Genomic DNA, 20752 nt, shown 5'->3' with positions numbered 1-20752 from the left:
TTCGCAATTATCTGCCCCCGCAGTACATCACATCATTTCCGCGAGGCGAGGCTTAAATGCAAAACGCGAAAAAAAAAAATGCGTCGTTTTCACCTCATACACCAGTAAATACCTTCTCACAAGGTGATACTCACGCACAGTATAGCAAGCAATACACAACGTAACAGATGAAAACGGTAGTTGAAATTCGGCTTACTTGTTCTGTGAGTAATCCATTGGGGCAGTCCTTTAGAAAGCCTTTGTACCTATATAGGAAGAAAAAGACAACCAAGTAAAGGTGAGAAAAGGCTAGAGAAAAATTTGACGTGCTTCAGTTATTTATAATTGTACCAGCTGCCGCTTTATATGGGGAACGTCGGATTATAAAACACGCTGCTTCTTTAGGCCCTCCCCTACCCCATCCTTGCTTTCATAAAACTCAAGAAAAATTGTGGCGCATCTTGGTTTCTTTTTTTTCTGTTCCTTATACATCCTTATTTTTAGCGCTGTCGCAGAAATTCGCAATGGTTTCTTCCTAAAATATCTTCACTATCGTTGCTACGAATCCTCCATAATATATATATATATATATATATATATATATATATATATATATTCCAACGCCGACAAGACCTCGACGTAGCGGAAGATTTCTGTGCCATGATTACAGGCCAGTCAGCGGGATCAAGTTCCCTTACCTTTGACTACGTTCCGGACACACGGGACTCACGCATGGATCTGCCGTTCACCACTCAAGAGCTCGACGCGGCACTTGCCCTATGTAATCGGTCGTCGTCACCTGGACCAGATGGTATTTCTTAACGTACCTTGTGCCACCTCGGTGAACTAGCGCAAAGTGCCTTGCTGAACATCTTCAATGAGTCCTGGGAGAATGGAAACGTTCCTCAAGAATGGAAGACCAGCCGCCTGGTACCACTCCTCAAACCTGGCAAGTCTCCTCTAGAGATTACTTCCTACCGCCCAATCGCGCTCGCTAGTTGCATTGGGAAGGTGATGGAACGAATGATCCTCGCCAGACTTGGATGGTACCTGGAACGCTATGAAGTTTATCCAGACGCAATGGCTGGCTTTCGACGTCACCGATGTTCCATTGACAACGTCATCGATTTGGTTACTTACGTTCAACATCAAAAGACGTGTAAGCGATTATCTGTCGCCATGTTCCTCGACATCAAAGCAGCATATGACAATGTTCTTCATGAGGCTATATTAGAGGCTCTGGAAATGGTTGGTCTCGGCGGTAGGCTTTATCGTTGGACACGCAATTATTTACATATGCGGTCTCTATTTGTGAATACTGAAGACGGCCCAACTTCTCAACACTATACACACTGTGGAGTACCACAGGGTGGTGTGTTGAGCCCAACACTCTTCAATCTTGTGCTCATTGCCCTCGTAGAATGCCTACCAAATACGGTGAAGTTGTCAATATATGCGGATGACATATGCGTCTGGGCATCTGGCGTGACGCGTCCTCAAGTACGTGCAAAGCTCCAAAAATCTGCAGCGTTGATAACGACGTACCTTAATGAACAAGGCCTCAAGATTTCTCCAGAAAAATGCGCATTAATCGCATTTAGCCGGAAACGAATGACACCATACACCATATCCATCGATGGACAAAATATCCCTTATGTCAGAACGCACAGGTTCTTAGGGGTAATCATCGATCGTGACCTTTGTTGGAGTTCCCATGTCACCAACCTAAAGAAGCGTCTGACAGCCATCTCTCATCTCTTCAAGTTTCTTGGAGGAAAATCCTGGGGTACTTCAGTACACGCGAAGATGCAACTCTACAGGACGCTGTTTCTCGGGTATCTGAGGTACAGCTTGGATGTGCTGACCAATACCTGTAGAACTAACATCCGTACAATCGAAAGTGCTCAGGCACAGGCACTTAGGGTCTGTCTAGGGTTGCCACGATGTACATCAACATCAGAAACCATTGCAATTGCACATGATTAACCAGCCAAGATTCACATTATTATGGAAGCGCTCAGAGCACACGTCAGGCACCTTGCTCGCGCCCCTTCCCACTATCTAGCCTCACTGCCAGAAGACCGACCACGTGCCTCTTTTTGTCAGACGATACTGCCTTATCGTATAAACCTTCCATCAGGTTACACAGCTGCAACGAGAGTTTTGTTTCCTCCTTGGTGCTTGGCTCAGCCACAAGTTCGACTGACAGTGCCTGAAATTCGAACGAAAGCCGAACTCTCATCACCAGCTCTTATTCAACTTTCGCTGATCATGCTTTACGAAAAATACATTGATCATACCCATCTATACACTGATGGTTCAACCACCATGGATGGTTCTGCAGGATCGGTGTTTTTTCCTGCGAAAGTCTCCACCTTGAAATTCAAGACATCACACCAGACGACATCGACAGCCGCGGAGCTTGCTGATCTTCCTAGCGCACTTCGCATAATTCGTGAGGAACCACCTAACAAGTGTAGTGTTTTCAGTTACTCCAAGGCAGCGCTACATTGCTTGCTTTCCGCATTACACCGTGGACCCTACGAACAACTAGTCCTCGAAATCCGAGAGCTCCTTCATTGTCTAGTCGAGCAAGGACACGACGTCACCTTTCAGTGGCTCCCTAGCTACTGTGGCGTAATGGGAAACGAATATGCCGATGAAGCTGCTCGATCTGCTCATGAAGACGGCGCACAGGAACCAATCCCGCTGTAAAGAACAGATGCAGCAGCGAAACTTCGAGTGCTTGCAAACGACGTCACACAATCGTTGTGGAACACACCTAGTTTGCAACACACAGGTCTGCATCGACTGGAGCCCTGTCTTCGACTTCGACCTCCACCTGGACTATCCCGACCCGAAACAACGGTACTTTGCCGATTGTGGCTTGGTGTCGCATTTACAAAGTCGTTTGCTTTCCACATCGGATGGGACGATAGTGCTGCGTGTTATCACTGCGGCGACGACGAAACAATCGAGCACGTACTGTGTCACTGTCCCCAATACAGCGCACATAGGCAGTCACTCGCGACCGCGCTGGCACGTCTTGACGACCGGCCCCTTTCGGAGCAGACAGTCCGGGAGCGCCGGCCTATACAGTCGTCACACAACAAGTCAGTCAAGGCACTCTTGAAGTTTTTGCGATCGAGTGGACTATCTGACAGATAGTCTTCTCACAGACGTTTCCAACCTCCTCCTTTTTTTATTCCTTGAATTTTTTTTCGTGACTGCTTTTTCTCTTCCCTATACTTTCCGACTTTCATTTCACCTACCCCTTCCCCCAGTGCAGGGTAGCAAACCAGAATCTTTTCCGGTTAACCTCCCTGCCTTTCCCACCACGTTTCTCTCTCTCTCTCCATAATATATATGTGCCCTTTAACTGACCGCTGCACACGGAGTAAGTCAAATTAGGGTTATATATAGAGAAAGAAATTCAACAAGAGGGGACACTCGGCGAAAAGTGGCAGCAGGAAATACGTCACACTAGTATTCATACCAGCCGTTAGCTGACGCGAGCATCAGAAAAAAAGAATGTGAAATGAAGTCAGCAGAAAATATTTTATTTTATTTTTTATTCTTTCCCACTAAAACTAAAAAGCTTTGCGTATAAATGAACATACACTTTACGACTTATTTTCCTTGCGTTACCTAAGGACATGCCAATGATACGCCAGACGCGCCAGATGCATGTCCCATGCACCAGACACGCCACCGAACTGAGCGAGGTCGACTGCCAATGTGAGCGATCGCCTGTTCGACGTCACGTTCGTCTTTCTTTTTCGTTTTTTTTTTATGTATCTGTAGGTCTCTTGGGCTCTCGGCGCATTCTGCGTTCCTTCTGCACTTCGACACCGCGCTACTGCGCTATTCGACTGCGGCAAGGTGAGAAATATTGTTTGACAGTCTGCGCTGCATTTCAAGCAATTTACGGTTGGGGCACGCGGCCGCACCGGTCGTTGTGACGCAGTTCGCGAAAAGTATAGCTCGGCCGTTGTGACGCAGTTAGTTTCGTGTGTACTGAATCTTACTAGGACATTTGTGAAGCTTTCTCTGACACCCAACATTATTGTAACTTATTTCGGTAGATTTTGGGGTACTTGTTGGGCATGCTGACCGCACAGGGCATTGTGACACAGCGACAGATATGATGTAGCGAAAGACGGTGGGCCGCTGTGGTGCAGCCTTAAGTTATTTTCGCGTTGACGGAATCTTACGCGGCCAAGTTCGTGACGTTACCCCCCCCCCCCCCCCCAACAACATATACCTTCTTTCGGTACTCACGCTTGTCGAAAACGCGACGAGCGATTGCCAAGAGTGATAACACGGGAGTGTGTTGCTTGCGCCGGCAGAACGCGAAAAAGATAACGCCGAGGAGCTCAAAAACCACAATCTTGTATCTCAAAATTTCCATCTCCTGAACGACTGCGAATAGGCTTTGCACCCACGCATTTGTCTTGAGTGGGAGTAGAAGGCATTCTGCCAGCGTCTAGCATGGTCTGGCTGGGAGCCTGTGCTGTGGCCACCTCTGTGTACGTGGCATACTCTCGCTTCGGCTGAGGCTATGTTGTGTCGAAAACGTGCAGTCGCCCGCTGTATTTGTGCTCCTAAAGTGCAGGAAATAAGGCCCGGGAATGGATAAATGCATTGAAATCAGATGTTCTCGTCATATTTTATGTGTGGTATTGTTTGGGATCAGTCGGTTATTTTCAACGCCATGTGTGTAAAAGCGAATTGCTTTTGTTTGTGATGTCGCCCATTCACCACTTTCGCACGTTTCGCCTCTACACGCAGTTTTCCTATCAGGTTTAAATACCAAAATGAAGCATGCATGTAGTTTACTTTTTTCAGTTGATGCCATTCGCTGGAGCTTCGTACGGGAACTACTGCTGATTACCTAGTTCCACAACAATAGATGAACGCATCAAAAGTCCGGAAGAAGCATTTATGTAGAGCAAAATAAACATTTCCTCATGTCACAAGGCGTCTTGCGTCTACTTTATGAAATTGCACGTTGCACAGAGGAAAGATTCGATGGAGGCATGTAAAGATCGCTCTCAATCATATTTATTTTCTAAAAAAAAACGATTCCACAGCAAGACAGCGCGCGGTTCAGCAGTAGTAGCAAAAACGGATACCGCGCTGATCAGTGCAGCCGGCGTAACGCGTGCCAGCTAGCATTCAAAACGCGCGGGGAAGCTGCTCCCGCCCGCTACGCAACTCACCATGTCTACCAATTCGATTAAGGATCTTCTTTAGGTGTACATTGAAAACCCGGTCGCAAAATACAAAACGGGATTTTCTTTCTCTTTTCTTTGCAGTGTATTTTCAGACGAACTTTTGTCATAACGTCACACATTTTGTTACTGCGATCTGGTGCTCTGTCGTAACAGAGAAGCCGACTTTTGAAAAGAATTACGAAAGCAAGCTGGACGTTCGTTCCATTCCATACGACCAAGGCCCCTTTGTCGTGAAGATTGAAGGCTTTCTTTTTCGACGAAACGTCAGGATTATGAAATATCTGTGTTATCTAGGTCGATGTTGTCGACATCTAAACTGGGAATGCGTCTTTTTTGAACTGGGGAATTTGAAAATACGTTTGCAGTGCGAACTATGGTGGTTATGTAAATGTGAAGTTCTCGCACCTCTAAATGTCTCTTTATTGAGATTGTATTTCCATTGTCAGCGCTAAGCCTTTTAAGAAAACCTTTTTAGACTTGTTGCGACATTTAATAAAACGATAAATTCAAATGTGTGTCTTCTTTTCCAGCCAAAAAAGGCGACAGAGAATGTTAAAAATAACCCGAAAATCATTCATCTTAATGGCGGTCGCGCGTGCGTGGTGCGTGCCTAATCTTTAATGATGGGGTTTTATGTGCCAAGTTTGTGTGCGTTCGTGCGAGTGCGTGTGCGTGTGTGTGTGTGTGTGTGTGATAGTTCTGCCGCCTAAAAAGACTTGAAAGGCAGGGAGGACAATCAGGCGAATGCCGGCTTGCTTCCTTACTTTGTGGGTAAATATGCACACAGTCTGAGCGCTGCCTAACAAGTGGTCCAAGGGTAGACGCTCATGAGCTGGGGTGGGCAAGCGTTCCTAAAGTGATTTAGCATATTCTGATTAGCATGATAATTCCAGCACATTCAGGTTTTTTTTCTTTCTTTCGGCCAGAAGACGGCACAGTGAGAAAGACGTTCGAAAGCTCCACAACGCTTCGAACAGCATAAAATATAGTAAGTCGAAATGAGCCAGAGACATCCCCGAAGCAGTGTCTTGCATCCGCTCCCCTTTGTTGCCCCGTGCGCAAGTATCAGACCTCAACGTTCTGTTTAAAAGTCCACTCCTGCGTCAACAAGAAAATCGTTGTTTCTACGTGACGTCTTTAAGGGAATGAACTATAGAGCCTACAAAGTGGCAACTACGCCATCAGGTGATGCGCAATTGCAGTTCGAAAGCTGGTGGGTAGTCCGTTACTCTGGCACACAGGTGTACACATAAACCCAATAGCACCAATATCAGAAATCATTGAAAGTGTAACGTATCCATGAGACAACCATTTGCTTTCTTTTCCTGCCAAATCCCTAACTGACTGCATGTATAGAGAGAGTCGCACACACATCTCTCATATTACACGTCCGGCGCTTTAACAAGTAAGCTACCGCTGCGGCCATCATTTTGTCTACTTTTTCGGGTATTTGTGTATGTGTACAAGATTAGCCGTGATGATGATGATGATGATAATTTATTGGGATCCCCTTTGAAACGGGGCGATGACAAATAGTCACATAGCCTGCTTGATTTAATCAGGTATGCTATACATGTTTTTCATTCTAGCATTTTAGTAAACATCTAATTAAACTTTCACCTTTTTCTTCTTAGTCAGAACTTTTCTGTCTACCTTGTACCGCGGGGTACACCTGTAACAAATCCGGTCGTATCAATCTCTTCCCTGATTTTTTTTACCAATACTCTGAATGTATCTTGCTTATCTTGATTGCTGACCAGTTTTTCGCATTTCGCCCCCTTCGGCCGCATTTCGATGGGGGCGAAATGCGAAAACACCCGTGTACTTAGATTTAGGTGCACGTTAAAGAACCCCAGGTGGTCCAAATTTCCGGAGTCCCCCACTACGGCGTGCCTCATAATCAGAACTGTTTTTGGCACGTAAAACCCCATAATTTGTTTTTGACCGGTTGAGGTTTCCATTCGATTCAAATTCAAGCGCTGCTGGGAGTTGCACGTTACCTACGAGTCTCACAGAGTGAATCCTTTCGCATTTCATTAGGATGTGCTGAGTGGTCTCCGGATATTTGCTGCAGCAGACACATGCCTCAACTTGTTGCGAATGTTTACTCCCGTATGTTTTTGTTCTTGGGAAACCGGCTCGAGCCTCAAATAGCAAGGCACTGCCTTTGTGTTATCGTACAAATTTTCCCTTCTAATTCCTTTCTTCCCATTATTGTAATTCTGCATGGCCTTCTTTGTTTCCATTCTTTGCATCCAATTGGCTGTCTCGCTGTCTCTGTTTCTCGCACTTTCTTGGGAGAGTGTTCGGAGTGTTATTCATGTTATCCATTTAACCGCGTGCGTCACGCAGTACGTGACCTTAGGAGCAGGCAACTGACTAATGAGTCCTTGTGTATCAATAAACTCTCAAGTTGCCAACACTGCGAAATTCGAAGCCTTCGTAAGGCACTAAGCGAGAAGGAGGGGGGGATCCGAGGGTCTCAATTTAAAAAACTAGTCGGAAAAGGAAAGTCCAGCCCCTCTTGTGACCTATTCATTATTCTCGCTTATAGAAATGAAAGGTATCGGTGCTTACGTAAATTTATTGCCACGTCCAAAAGACGCGGTAAGTACGTGTCCTCGCGCGTATTCGATTGCAAGGTGCCGCATGGGAGATGAAAGGTGACGCGAAGTGTTGTGACCGCTTTTTATTGCATAACTACAGTCTTTGTCTCTCGCATTTTGCGTGGAACTGCGTCCCGTGCTTGTCCTTTGTACGAAGCCATTTGTGCGGGTTTCTCCAGATAACGTTCTTGCTCGCTCGCGATGGTCTCAGTACAGGAACCGTAATTTTTTAACGATCCATTTCATTTTACATTCTTTCGGCCCTTTTCCGTTGGATCGGACGTGACTTGGCTGCCACTTCGCCGCCTTTATCGCTGGTATCGGCCACTCTGCGCGACGCACGATAAGACGAAACGAATTAAAAAATCAAATAGAACATTGTAAAGACTGCGGGACCTGGATTTAGCTTTTGGTGCGAGTGCCCGTAGTGTCATCTGACATTTATTGTGTGCCCTTGGGGTGCTATAACCCGCACCCAGCGCCAACTACGAATACCTTTAGACCCAATTTAACTTTAGGAAATAACGTCTGTGAGCTGCACAAGTAGGTTTTCTTTTACATTTTTGCTGACCCCGGCTTTAGAAATAAACTTTAATGTCATGCATCCTTAGTTGCTCTTACCTTCTACTGATTTCTTGTTTTCTAATATTCTGGCTCCGGCAGGATAGCCTTGATTTATTTCGCGCCAATAAACTAGCGTAACTCCCTCACGGCATGAAGATTTATTTTCTTGTGAAAAAAAAAAAAACTAGAGGAACAGTTTCTTCGACCAAATATGACCGAATAAACCTCCATTTTTTAAAATAAACGCATGTTTGCGGCTTTATGGACCAACGTTGTCGCGTATCATATATGACAAACAGTGAGGTTACGGGTATATTCCAAAAGAACTTCTTCTTGGGCAAGTTGGTGCTGATGTTTCCTAGGCAAACTTGACTGTGGCGCGAAATGCATTTTGGGAAAAGGGGACAGAAGAGAGGAGACAGTGCAGCGCCAACTACCAAACTGTTTAATGACAGCGTCAGAACATACAGAAAAAAAGTTATCTTCCGCGCGTGCGCAGAGAGCCCGGGTATGACATGGAACTACATGGTCATGATAACATTTTTTCAAGAAAGCGTATAGAATACAATGTGATGGATGTGTCACTAAAGCAATCGGACCCTTTCTTTTTAATGAAGAAAGCTTCCAACAACTCCCTCGAAGTTTTGTGGCCACTTTTGCCCAGAATCGACACTTGCTTAAAGCGTGGCTCAGAAGGACAGACCTTTCAGTGCGCAGGAAGATGCGCATGCTAATAGTATTGGTAAGTGTGACAATGCGTGCAACAATGATAGTGCAACGCACGCGTAGTGGGTTCGGCTCCCACCGGCGGCAAGTTGTTTCTTCCTGTACTTACATTTCCCTTTGGCTTATCATTTCGACTCTTCGATTAAAAAAAGAAAGAAAAGAAACTACAAATAATTTCTCCTATGCTTTTCGTTGCCTTCATTATATGTTGGCGTCATATGGTTGTGACTAACAAAACCGGACCCCTGGGTTCCCTTTCTCGTTCAATGGGAGGTCCTGTGATTTTTAAGTACACCGCGTTAAACTTTCGCGCGCCTGCTTTAGGCCGTGACGAGAGATCTACGATCCGTTTTTGTTTTCAAGTTCACAGTTGGTCGTTTGTTTTAAGTCATTAGATTGTCGAATTAAATTTCTTGCTTGAGAGCAATTACAACCACACTTAGGACAAGTTATTGGTGTGAGCAATTTAAAAGCTTCGGCATATTTCTGAGGCGTCCAGCAGCTAAGACTCGAAATGAAGCATATATATATATATATATATATATATATATATATATATATGCTCGAGGCGATGCGGATACATTGCTGCAGGAGGCGCAAGGGGAAATGCGGCTGAAAAAAAGACGGGGCCAGGTGATTGGAGAATTTTATGAAAGGGAGAATAGAGGGTGTGCACCGCCCTTGGATCTTCGAACAGAAGTGAAGGGCTTTGATCTTGCCGCCGAGCTACGCGATTGGACAATAACTTCAGCAGCGTCCAATGGTGTGGGCCTGAAGAAGATAGCAGGCCATGCGCGCCGCGCACGCTATTGCTCTCCGTTCGCAACCAATCAGCAAACGTCCATCCATAGTTTCCACAATCGCAAAGGTACATGTAGATTGACACGGGCTACTATTACTATTACTACTACTGTCTCCGCGTGTTCATGCAAAAGAAAGAAAGGTACGCCAGGAATGAATGGCTTTGTAAAGGCGCCGAACTAACGAATTTTCTGCCTAATGTCACATGGTCGCTTAATATAACCGGCGCATTAGGCGGGCGCAATTTCAATGTTTCTGTCTTCGCACAAATTACGAGGCGCTGCCGGCAGTTATTTTTTGTTTCTTTTATACAGGTATTGAATTGAATTGAATTTTATTTCTCGTTCATTCAAACGGTACCTCATGGGTTCCACGTGGGAACATTGTGTGAGGGGGGAGTACATATTTTTGTTTCTACAAAGAGCGATCAAGACAATATAAAATAGAAGAAAAGAATGGAAAACTCTTGGGTGTAAGAAAAAATGTAAACAGAAATCAACCATCTACACAATGTTAAGGATGGCGCATAAGGTTATAGATCTGAGAATGACAAACTCTTAGTTTTAAAAAATACAAGTTGCTACTTTCATAAGATCCAGAGGCTTTAGTAAGAAGAGCATCCAAATATATTTGTAAAAATTCACACTCTGCACAGCACAAAGTGCGAGTACTCTCTAGCTTTCCTTCTTTCTTTATTCAGAAAATGCGTAAGTAAATCTTATCAGCGTGCGATAAAAGATGCACAGAAGTTTTACTCACCATTGTCGAACTTCTTTTTCTGTAACTGCAAGATAAGAAAAAGGGAGAAATAAAGAAAGCACCTTTTAGTCACTATCGTCAAGCAATGAATTACTTCCGATGCAATTAATTGATCACGATTCAGTTACAATCAGTAACGTTCACAAATAGGAAACAACGGCGCTCATACTACTAGTAACCCGGAAGCGCAACCAATTACGCTCCATTTTTTTTTCTTTTGCGTTCCTCAGTTGCCACCCCTGCGAAAGACGCCTTTCTTTCTCCGTTCCCCAAGCGTGTTCTTCGCTGACGCCTATAAGTAGCCGCAATCGTTTTTCGATTCCTTCCTCTGCCGTTCTCGTACATGCGTTTCTATATACTAAAGGTCTGCACGGCTCCGCTCCTAGGTCCCTTTTACCGAAGCCACGTAGAAGCCTTGCTTTCGGCGCTTCCCAATTTCGCTGGCCGGCATGTCCCTCGGATTACGTATCAGCGTCAATGTACCTCGCCCGCTTTGGCGAGCAAGCTCAGTTCAGCTGTTTTCTCCAGTTTCTTTTTCTCTCTCTTCCTTGCTTGCTTCTTGATGCCGTCAGCCGGCTTTTTCGCATCGGTGGAAAGACAAGATCCCGCAACGCAATATGCGCTGCCGGGACCACCTATACTGCAGGGCGGGAGCACATGGCGCTTTACGTGATCGTTCCCTGCCACATGTGGTGCGCACCGGCCGCTTCTGGATATTTCTTTCTTCGCCCTGGCCCCGTCCGTGCATCTGAGAGGAACGAAGAGCAGGCTCCCAATTACGCTAGTGTCGGGAATGCGTCGCCACCTGCTTCGTTGGCTTATAGGACGTCAGAAACGACGGAACAGCCGGAGGCTACCTGGGCTCGACCACTGTGAAAGAATCGATGCGCGGAGCGAAAAGGAAAAACACAACCATTGCACAACCTGCCGCGGTAGCTTAGGGGCTGTGGCGTCGCGCTGCTGAGCCCAAGGTCGCGAGTTGGATTTCGGCTGTGGTGGCCGCATCCCGATGGGAGCGGAATGCAAAAAAAAAAAAAAAAAAAAAAATAACGTTCGTGTGCCGTGATCTCGGTGCACGTTAATGAACCTCGGGTGGTCACTATTACTCCGGCAGTCCCCCACTACGGCGTTCATGATAATCATATCGTGATTTTGGCACGTTAAAGCCCGGGATTTAAGTTTAACAATTATACGAGCGCTATCCAAGTATTGGAGAAGTTACCATTCATCCTGCCGACATTGGCTGTATTGTTAAATGAAAAACAAACCTGAAAGTCCGAATGGCGATCACGTGGCATTAGTGCTGCCAAACGCGCACTGTAAATCGATGCCGAATCCGATTGATTTCATTTGACTAGAACACAGAAATAAACTTGCGGACACTTAAAGCTATATTGTGGGGCTAGGCTGCAGGGTTCTACTCTATTAGTCTTTTTTTAGATGCGTTGGAAGCAAAGAATATATATATATATATATATATATATATATATATATATATATATACCCAGATGTAGCTGCTTCACATAACTATGCTGAGAAAATATATAGACCTATTCCTTATTCTTATTTGTAAACCGACGGTCTTGTATCCTTCGATATGCTAACTTTCATACTGGTTCACCTGAAGATGTGAAAGGATCGTTGTAAAGCGGAAAAAGAGTTCAAACTTTAGCGGCGCGCATTCTACATGATCGTAGTCACGTGTAATGTTATCAGCGACTCACTGGGTCATTGTGAAGTTGCTGAGACGTAAAGTGCATTGCCACACACAGGTCCTTATTGCCTTTCTGTTCGCGCTACTTCTCACATTGTTCTTGTCTTCTTGATTTCTAAATGGTAACTGCATTTTCCTCGTCGAGAACCACCAGAGGGGGTCCAGCCACAGGCACGTCGCAAGTTGTGGCCACTGCCAGCTACGTCAGCATGTCCTCACTGTTTGCTATGACCACCGAAATACGAGCGTACACGATGCACCTCATTGAGGCTGCTCAATGCATGTTCTACGCAGCGCACAAGCTACCAAGCTCGTACCTGGCTGTGTGGTAAGCTGCGGACGAAGAAAGGAACATATACGACGAGGATAGGCGCAGGCTTTCAGCTGGTATAACAAGTCTGGTATAAGCATACCGCCACTTAATTAGAGCGTGGAAGCAGTGCGCTCAGAATTTCGTTTGTTCCGTCTGTCGCAGAGCGCTGGTTCGAAATAACATTCTTTTGAGCATGCATTGCCATTCGTGTTAGTCTCAGCTACTCGTGTTTCTCGCTATTCAATGGCCTTTCCTTGTTCCGTCTTACCAATCGTAGTAGCCGTACGCCATGCGAGCCTCTGAAGTCTCCAAATATGCACATTGAAACGGTGCCCTATCGCTTCGCATGACATACCGCTCAACACAGCCGCTGTTTTCGCGCAGCAGAGGGCAGCGCAACTAGCAATGGCACATGAATGAGGCATCACTTGCCGAGTAAGAAGTTGTATTGGTTGTTTCAGCCCAGAAATTACCAATAGATCCAAACGCAGGTACATGCGCTCTACCCACGTGAGCATGATGATGATGATTATTATTATAACAACGCGGCAAACGAAATGTTCTCCTTCATCAGGGAAATACAGAAAACCTAGTCGCAGCTTCACCAAAGATCAACCAATTATCAATGAGTCTAAACGCTGAGAACAGTTTGTGCTGCCAAACATTGTGTGACTGGTGCTACGCGCAGAACGCGCAACGAACGGACACAACACAACACGCAAGGACACAGCATAAAAGGCGCAACATGCAACGGACAGCGTTGTGAAGGCCATGGAGCAAGAAAATAACAAGTATTGTCAAGCCACTATTGCAACAGAGAGGTAATATTAAGCATGCGATACGCACAGTCCGAACCTACAGTACTGCCACTTATGATTAAGGAAGTATTTAGACTACAACAAAACTATATCACATCAATACACGCTTTCCTAGTAAATGGTACATACCAAACACTCGAAAAAAATATGCTTTATGTTCAGTAACATACACGCTACCATAACTATTAAATACATTTGATATGAGGGCAGAATGCAAACACGCTTGTGTACCGTGCACCGGGTGCACATCAAAGAACCGCAGGTGGTCAAAATCAATCCGGAGTCCTGCACAACGGCGTGCCTCATAATCAAGTCGTGGTTTTGGCATGTAAAGCTCCAGAATTTAGTTTGAATATATTTTACAGTCAACCGATTTACATAATGTGATTTTCCCGAGAGGACATGCCGAACATTTTTATTCACCTGTTGAGCTTTTTTTTTTTTTTTTTTCTAAGTTCCTTGTTTTTTTCCGCCAGACACCATAGCTATTTCAATGACTATTCTGTCTCACCCCTTCGTAACAAGTTCTTGCACTATGTCTACTGATTTTTACATTATAAAATTAAATGTGCCTATAAAGGAATGTTACTTTTATGCGTTTTGTTATGATTTGCATAGACCAGCTTCGTGTTTGTAAACAAACAACTTGTGACGTCTATGGCGCATGGGCACAGTAAAATATATTAAAAACTTTCTTTTGGTCAATTTCCCTTCGATCCACAGTAATCTGCATCTCAGCTTGTTTTCCTGTATGACGATAAAAAGGCTCAGGACCAACAGAGTCACGTATGCCGGCCAGAACCACATGTTCGTGGTAGGCAACGGTAGTCAGCTATCTGTATGACGTCATGGCGAGGATCAGGCCTATAGAGCTTGTTTTTCTTAACGTTAACGTACATTTTTTAATTCGTTTTTGCCATATACCGCTAATCTACTCATTGATCTATATTACTCAAAGAGGCAGACATTACTTACACTGCAAATCAAATGGGGAAAACTAATTAATTTTACTAATGAACTTTCTAACTAATTACTCTAGCGCACTAATCGCACTGAATCCAGCAATTTTACAAGGCGCATCCACTTGAAAGACTTTGCAAACTAGCATCAGTTTTGAGATAAGCGTTGTAAAACTGGCGGTAAAAATGCACTGTTGCTCCACTTACTTTTTCTTTAACAAAACGCCTTGTTATGCATTGAAGTTCGAATATTAATGGAACACCAATGCATTTCGTCGAAATGGGAACACATTTCTCAAAAGTGGTGTCATCCTCAGAGTTCATTCCAAGTGGATATTATTTGTGAATTCGGCGACTACAATTCGTCGATTGCAATATGTACCATAAAGAAAGTCAGTTAGCGAAATTTTGTTAGATTTTCGATTATTAATTTCAGTTTCTCGTACAAATAACGTCTATCATTTAGAGTAATTCAGCTCAAGAAGCGAAATTGCGTTACATGCCTCGGGAGACTAAAAAATTATGTTAACAACGAAAAAAGAAACAACTATATTGTGGTATGACTTCGCGCAAATGCATTTTTTTTTCTTTTCCACGCTGCTGTCTACTATAGGAGAAATTGCCTGTCAAACTGCTGTTTGATGCAGCTTTTTTAACTACCCCTCCTTGTATTTCAAGGCAAATAAACTTGATTTGATTCCCGGAAGGAAAGCAAGAGTTCAACACCGCCTAGGAAAATCCCTATAAAAACTATTATTCCTTAGACAACAACAATACAGATCGCACGTGCCAGCATATCTTGCAATGAGCTACACGGCTGCGCGAATAAGATTGTTGCTAGAACTGTGCGTGCTTATGCATGCCTGTATACATGTTAGTGCGTGCTCCTGTACTATCTTTTGTGGCTTAATGACTTAGTGGGCTGAACTTGGGGCATGTGCTTGGGCTACTTGACCATATTTAGTTTCTTCGGAGATTTTGGGAATTTCATTTCGTTTGCCATGTCAAAAGTAGTAGCTGGGGTCATCTGAAGGTGCCAACCAATTTCATAATATCATGTTACTAAAGAAAAAAAAATACCGTCTCGCAATTTGTCGTGCATTTATAGTTCCTATACAGTGAAAGTCCAGGTGCCCACCAGGTATACTCCGTTCAGCCAAACTATGCTCACACGCCGTTTCCTTGCAGCAATTGCCTGTATATCCTTGTAAATCCTGTCACAGGATAGGGGAATTCGGTACACCACTCTGGGCATACATTCTGGGGATATGCTTGGCAACTCTTTTGACACAAGCCCGCTTTCGCCCTTTACGCGTCACTGCGCAAGCCACGTGAGACCATGTGGAAGTAAAATCGACTCTAACGTCAAGAATCAGCCGAAAAGAAGTCGCTGAGGCGTTATGTCGGTTGCAAACACCCAATTTACGAACGACTCTGCACGATGCCTACTAAACGTGCGAATCAAATACAGATTAATTGTGGACACGTTCAGCGAGCGCGTACTTCGCGTGAGAGCACAATGTTCTCCTCTTTTGCTGTTTTGCGTTCTTCAAGCTAAAGCGAAATACGTGAGGGATCCCGACGCGAAATGTGATGGCACACGAGAGTACCGGAGGACGCGAACCGAGCGAGCAGACGGACGCCAAGTTGGTGGAGTGAACTACGCTTTCCGTGGCCACGCAGAGAGTGACCGAGTTGGGATAGCGCTCTCCATGCTAATGGAGTCGGGTCCGCTCTAGCTCGAGCAAAGTCCCTCACCCGTTTGCTTCGCTCGTGCCTGCCTCTTTGCCGCGATGGTCTCGTTCGCTCTGATCTCCAGCGGCGCCCTTCGCTCGGTTGGACGCGGCCGCCTTGGACGAAGTTCGCGGCGCTTTCTATCCGCGTGTGCTGATGAATTCCAAGCGAGTTTGCATCCAATTAGAGGTTCGCAGCGAACGAGTGGCAGTGTAGAGCTGTGCGATGTGGGATTCACTCGGCAAGCTCGACGGAATTATAAGGTTCCACGTGTTGGAGCGGGGTCGGTTTTTTTTTTTTTTTCTGGCCACGTGCCTGACACCCATTTTTCGTTTATTTTTTTAGCACTTGCTACTCGTAAGTGACCGTGAAACAGTGGTGGCGCCAGGTTATGAGACCAGTGAGCCCACAGAGCACGAGAGAGGCATTTGGGAAGCTGTTCCGCACACTTCTTTTATTATTATTATTATTATTATTATTATTATTATTATTATTATTATTATTATTATTATTATTATTATTATTATTATTATTATTATTATTATTATTATTATTATTATTATCATTATTTGAAAACATATATGAACTTGACAGGAAACGGAAAGCGAGGAGCAGGCTGGCAACTGCCACTTGAAAGGGTCCAACGCCTGCCTACTCTTCAGGAAGGAGAAGACAGAAACATAGAAATGGAAGATAGGAAGCATGGGAAGAAGAAAGAGAAAAGTTTACAAGAACGGCAACATAATGCAAGAATGTGTGACGCTAGCTATAGCAAAATACGACGCATGCAGAATGCGCGAAGGTGCACGTCGTTTCTCATACTGGTGAGCTGAATAAGACTGGTTGAATGCTGACCTGTATTTCAGACGTCGCTCTTATTCTTCGGGGGTGGGTGAGGGGGAGCGAGCCTTCCAAGTGTGCCTAAAAGGCGCCTTAATGCTTTTTTTTGTTTGTTTGTTGTCGTTGTTCCCTTGTTGTTGCTGTTGTTTGCGACCGTGTTGGAACAGCCCCATTTCCCTAAAGCCTGTATCCTGCGCTGTCTGACTAAGAAACCATGGCATTAAGTTGCTACCAGCCATAAAATTCTGTCACCGGCAGACTCTCGATATTTACTGCATGATTTGCTCCCGGCATTCGGTTCTTACGAGGAAGCTTTAGCTCGGCAGTTCCTAAATTACATGGGAACGGATAAATCGTTTTTCTCGACAAGCACTGCGCTGACATTGATGAGGTTTGTTGCATTTAAAGGAAAGCGTTAAAAGCTAGTAACTTGAAGAAATGAATTCTGAATTTATGTCATAATGTTTCTAGACAAATTCTTGAAACTTACCAAATTCCTTAAACCTGATTACCAACTTTGTAACGCATCAATAAAAAAAACGACATCTCAATTCTATAAAAAGCATCTGATAATGCATCTAAACAGACAACATAGGTGCATTATACACCAATTTTAAGTTTACCACTAGTTTGTGAGTAAAATATTTGTAAAATGCTCGTAAATACAATAATAATTCGCGTAGCTGTAAACTCATATCCCGTTTGTCCGCTTTATATGCTCTAACAAATGCAGTTTACAGAACTGACATATCTGCACTGGGGAAACAAAATTTAGCAGACTCTCTACCACGCTTAACTAACCCTTCCTTAACAATTCGCCAGCCAAGCGGACTAACTTGCAGTGAATCCACTGTACTGCGTGGGCTGGGCTGGACGTCGTTTTGACCTTACACGAACGCTCAGTCATTGCTTATCGGAATGCCTGAGAGTGCGTCGCACAACTGCAGCGACGAAGGCATAGGATACCTGTATGCTCGGTCATTGTCTTTACTACCACGATTTGAGATGATGATTATCGTGGTTTATTGGCGCAAGGGCCAGATTTGGCCAAAGAGCGTCAAGACTATGGTAATGACTTGTTAGTGGTACATGAATAGTGAATTATATGAACATTAGAAGTGGCATGGCTGCAAAGGGCCCTAAAAAGAGTCGCTGTAAAGTGCGTAAAATCTATACGTAATAAGATGATGGCAATGACTAATTATGTGTACTATGGACATGAACAATGCATTGCGAAAGAATGATACGGCATACAAAATATTACAGATGCAACAATTGGCCTGAAGCGCAAGTGCCTAAACAGAGCCCCTGAAACACAAGGACCTGGAGGCGTGTGCTATAAGAAACTATCACAGCAGCATCCTCTGGAGAGAGGATGCGCTACGAACTTATTGGGCTAACAACATGTAGCACCACATCGCTCAAGAATGCGAGGACTGCGTTGGTGCACCACGATTCGAGAGAGTCTTCACGTCGGCGTATGTCGTTTAGGCGACATGACATTTACGAAACGCAAGAGCTTGGAACCCTATAGTCTCGGAACATCTGCACAAAGCTAATAGAGAGGAGGTATACGGCGGTTTTTGGAGACTAAACTCGACTTCGCGACATGACTTGTCGAGTATTCAACGCTCCTGCCAGCTAATGGCAAGCAGTTCTTATGAACGAAAATATTTGCACGTACGGCCTCTCATTATATTAGCCATGCCGAACGGCAGGCTGGACAACGTATTGGTACATACTTTAGCCTCTGAGGTGCTGCATATTTCGGCTATTATTTCCCCACTGCCCCGTCTTTAGGCAGCGCCTTCTCTTATTGCTTCAAACAATTCTATCGTATATAGTTTTAGAATTCTAACCAAGCTGCGAAAAAAAAAGCACCTACGAGAGAGGTGTCACTGACGCGTTTTGCTTACGGGCCACTGAATTCATTTCTGCCTACGAGATATATTTTTGAGTACTAAACTATATGAATCTAAATCCCCTACTGCTGCCACGGGTAAGTGATGCTTTGCAAAATAAGCATTACTGCCACGCGTGCACTGTTTTACTCTGTGCTTGTAAACAGTTTCTTGGAATTATCAACGTGATCGTGACAGCGCTCTCGTGCAATATTGTGCTTGCTGTATCGGAAACGTTGCCCTGATTTTGATAGCCAGATGGACCCATAGTTATCAGATCACGCGCGACGCAAATGACGTCGCGTGTTAATGATTTCTCTGGAAGATCCGATGACACGTGTACAAATTCCGGATGGGCCTGACCAGTGTTATTTGAATCGACGACCGTCTACAGCGCTCGGCACTATCGTTTTCACGAAATTGTTCACTTGTCTTCTGCGCATAAATTCCCCAATAAATATGCTATTCTTCCGTTCGTTCTATTTAATAGTGTGTCTGCCTCCACTCCGTCATTTATTCGTGACATTAAGCAGTTTTATCACTGTAGCTTCTTGTTGTTGGTCTGGCGAGGACGCATCTAACAGATGGGCAAGTTTAAACAACTTATCATCCTGTTCTTCTAACTGTAGAAATGATTAAAGGGGTCGATATACCGGAATGATGTCTGCTAATGTAAGATATTTCTATTTGTAAGCAGCTACGCCAGTCCCGTCTCACTGCTTTGGGCCCGCACCCACATGAATTTCTCCTCCTTTCAAATTCCCAGTACCTTTACCAAAGAAAAAAAAAAGTTGAAACCGTTTACACTCACATTATAATGACAACTTTTCTTCTTTAAGGGCATGAATAAGCAAATGTCCTAAACAGCAAACGGTACACGTGTAGTGATATTCTAAGCTCTTCTCATTGACCATTTTGAAGCAATATTCGATTCGACTCGCTATTCAATTATGCATGCTCAAAGCACACCAAGGCGCTAATCCGTTTTGTCAACTGCACTTCCGGGCTGCCTGCCACCACGCGCAGCGCTCATTTCTCATCATTAAGTTTGGTGACACAAAACAGGAAGGAGAGCAGAGAAAGAATGCCAAGAAATGGGGATGAATGTACGAAATATAAAACATTTCGGTGGCTCAGTTTAACGCCGTGAGCAGTCTGTACTCCTTTCATCTGGCTCATTTTCTGTTTGCATTTGCATAGAACTTCATTTTTATATCTACAGCGTAGGTATTGAAGCGTACGTACGGTTGGCCATTTTCTTGATTATCATAAGTTCCCTTCGCGAGAGCTCCGCAGGTAATGGTGCGCCAGCAAAATCGACGCATACCGCGCTGTACGTTGTAGCTAACAACATCCAGCTGGCACCCACCGTTTTCTTGCATCGTTGACGGAGCTGTGATGGCTGCTGCAAATTAAAGCTCCCATTTTTGCGCCAAAGGGCCTCAAACACTGACCAGCGACGACGGAAGGAAAACCAATTTTACGTGGACCCATGTCACGTTCTCTCTTTTTTCTGTTTTTGGCTTATTACGACTTTCTATTTTTTCTGTTATTTCCGTTCCTGTCTATTTTCTTACCCCAGATACTGAAAAAAAAAATGAGCGAGAAATAGCGCGCCCGCTAGTTTTCACGCGCTACGAAGGTATGCAGGGACCACATGTTCATCTAAAGCCACGCCCTCCAACCTCTTTTCTACTTCTCCTCGCGCTATACTCGCACCGAACGTTCTTGCCGAGGCCTGCCAGCCCCCCCCCCCCCTTTTTTTTTGTTTTATTACCAGCACTTTAAATAAAACTCCTCG

The 20752-nt window shown here is 44.6% G+C and overlaps 1 protein-coding gene across 1 annotated transcript in view; it reads right to left on the bottom strand.

Annotated features, from left to right (window-relative positions):
• LOC119437206 (frequenin-1-like) overlaps positions 1–20752 on the bottom strand; it is a 275518-nt gene that overhangs the window by 79427 nt on the left and 175339 nt on the right. Inside the window, exons 2-3 of the mRNA XM_037704257.2 lie at positions 10673–10697; positions 197–245 (exon numbers count right to left, since the gene is read on the bottom strand). Of these exons, the coding sequence (XP_037560185.2) occupies positions 197–245; positions 10673–10697 (74 nt within the window). The remainder of the gene's footprint in view (positions 1–196; positions 246–10672; positions 10698–20752) is intronic.

The sequence above is a fragment of the Dermacentor silvarum genome, chromosome 1 (genome assembly GCF_013339745.2).
Source record: "Dermacentor silvarum isolate Dsil-2018 chromosome 1, BIME_Dsil_1.4, whole genome shotgun sequence".
Taxonomy (NCBI): Eukaryota; Metazoa; Arthropoda; class Arachnida; order Ixodida; family Ixodidae; genus Dermacentor; species Dermacentor silvarum.
Note: the sequence above shows the minus strand (reverse complement) of the source record. Positions and strands in the feature narration are given on the sequence as shown.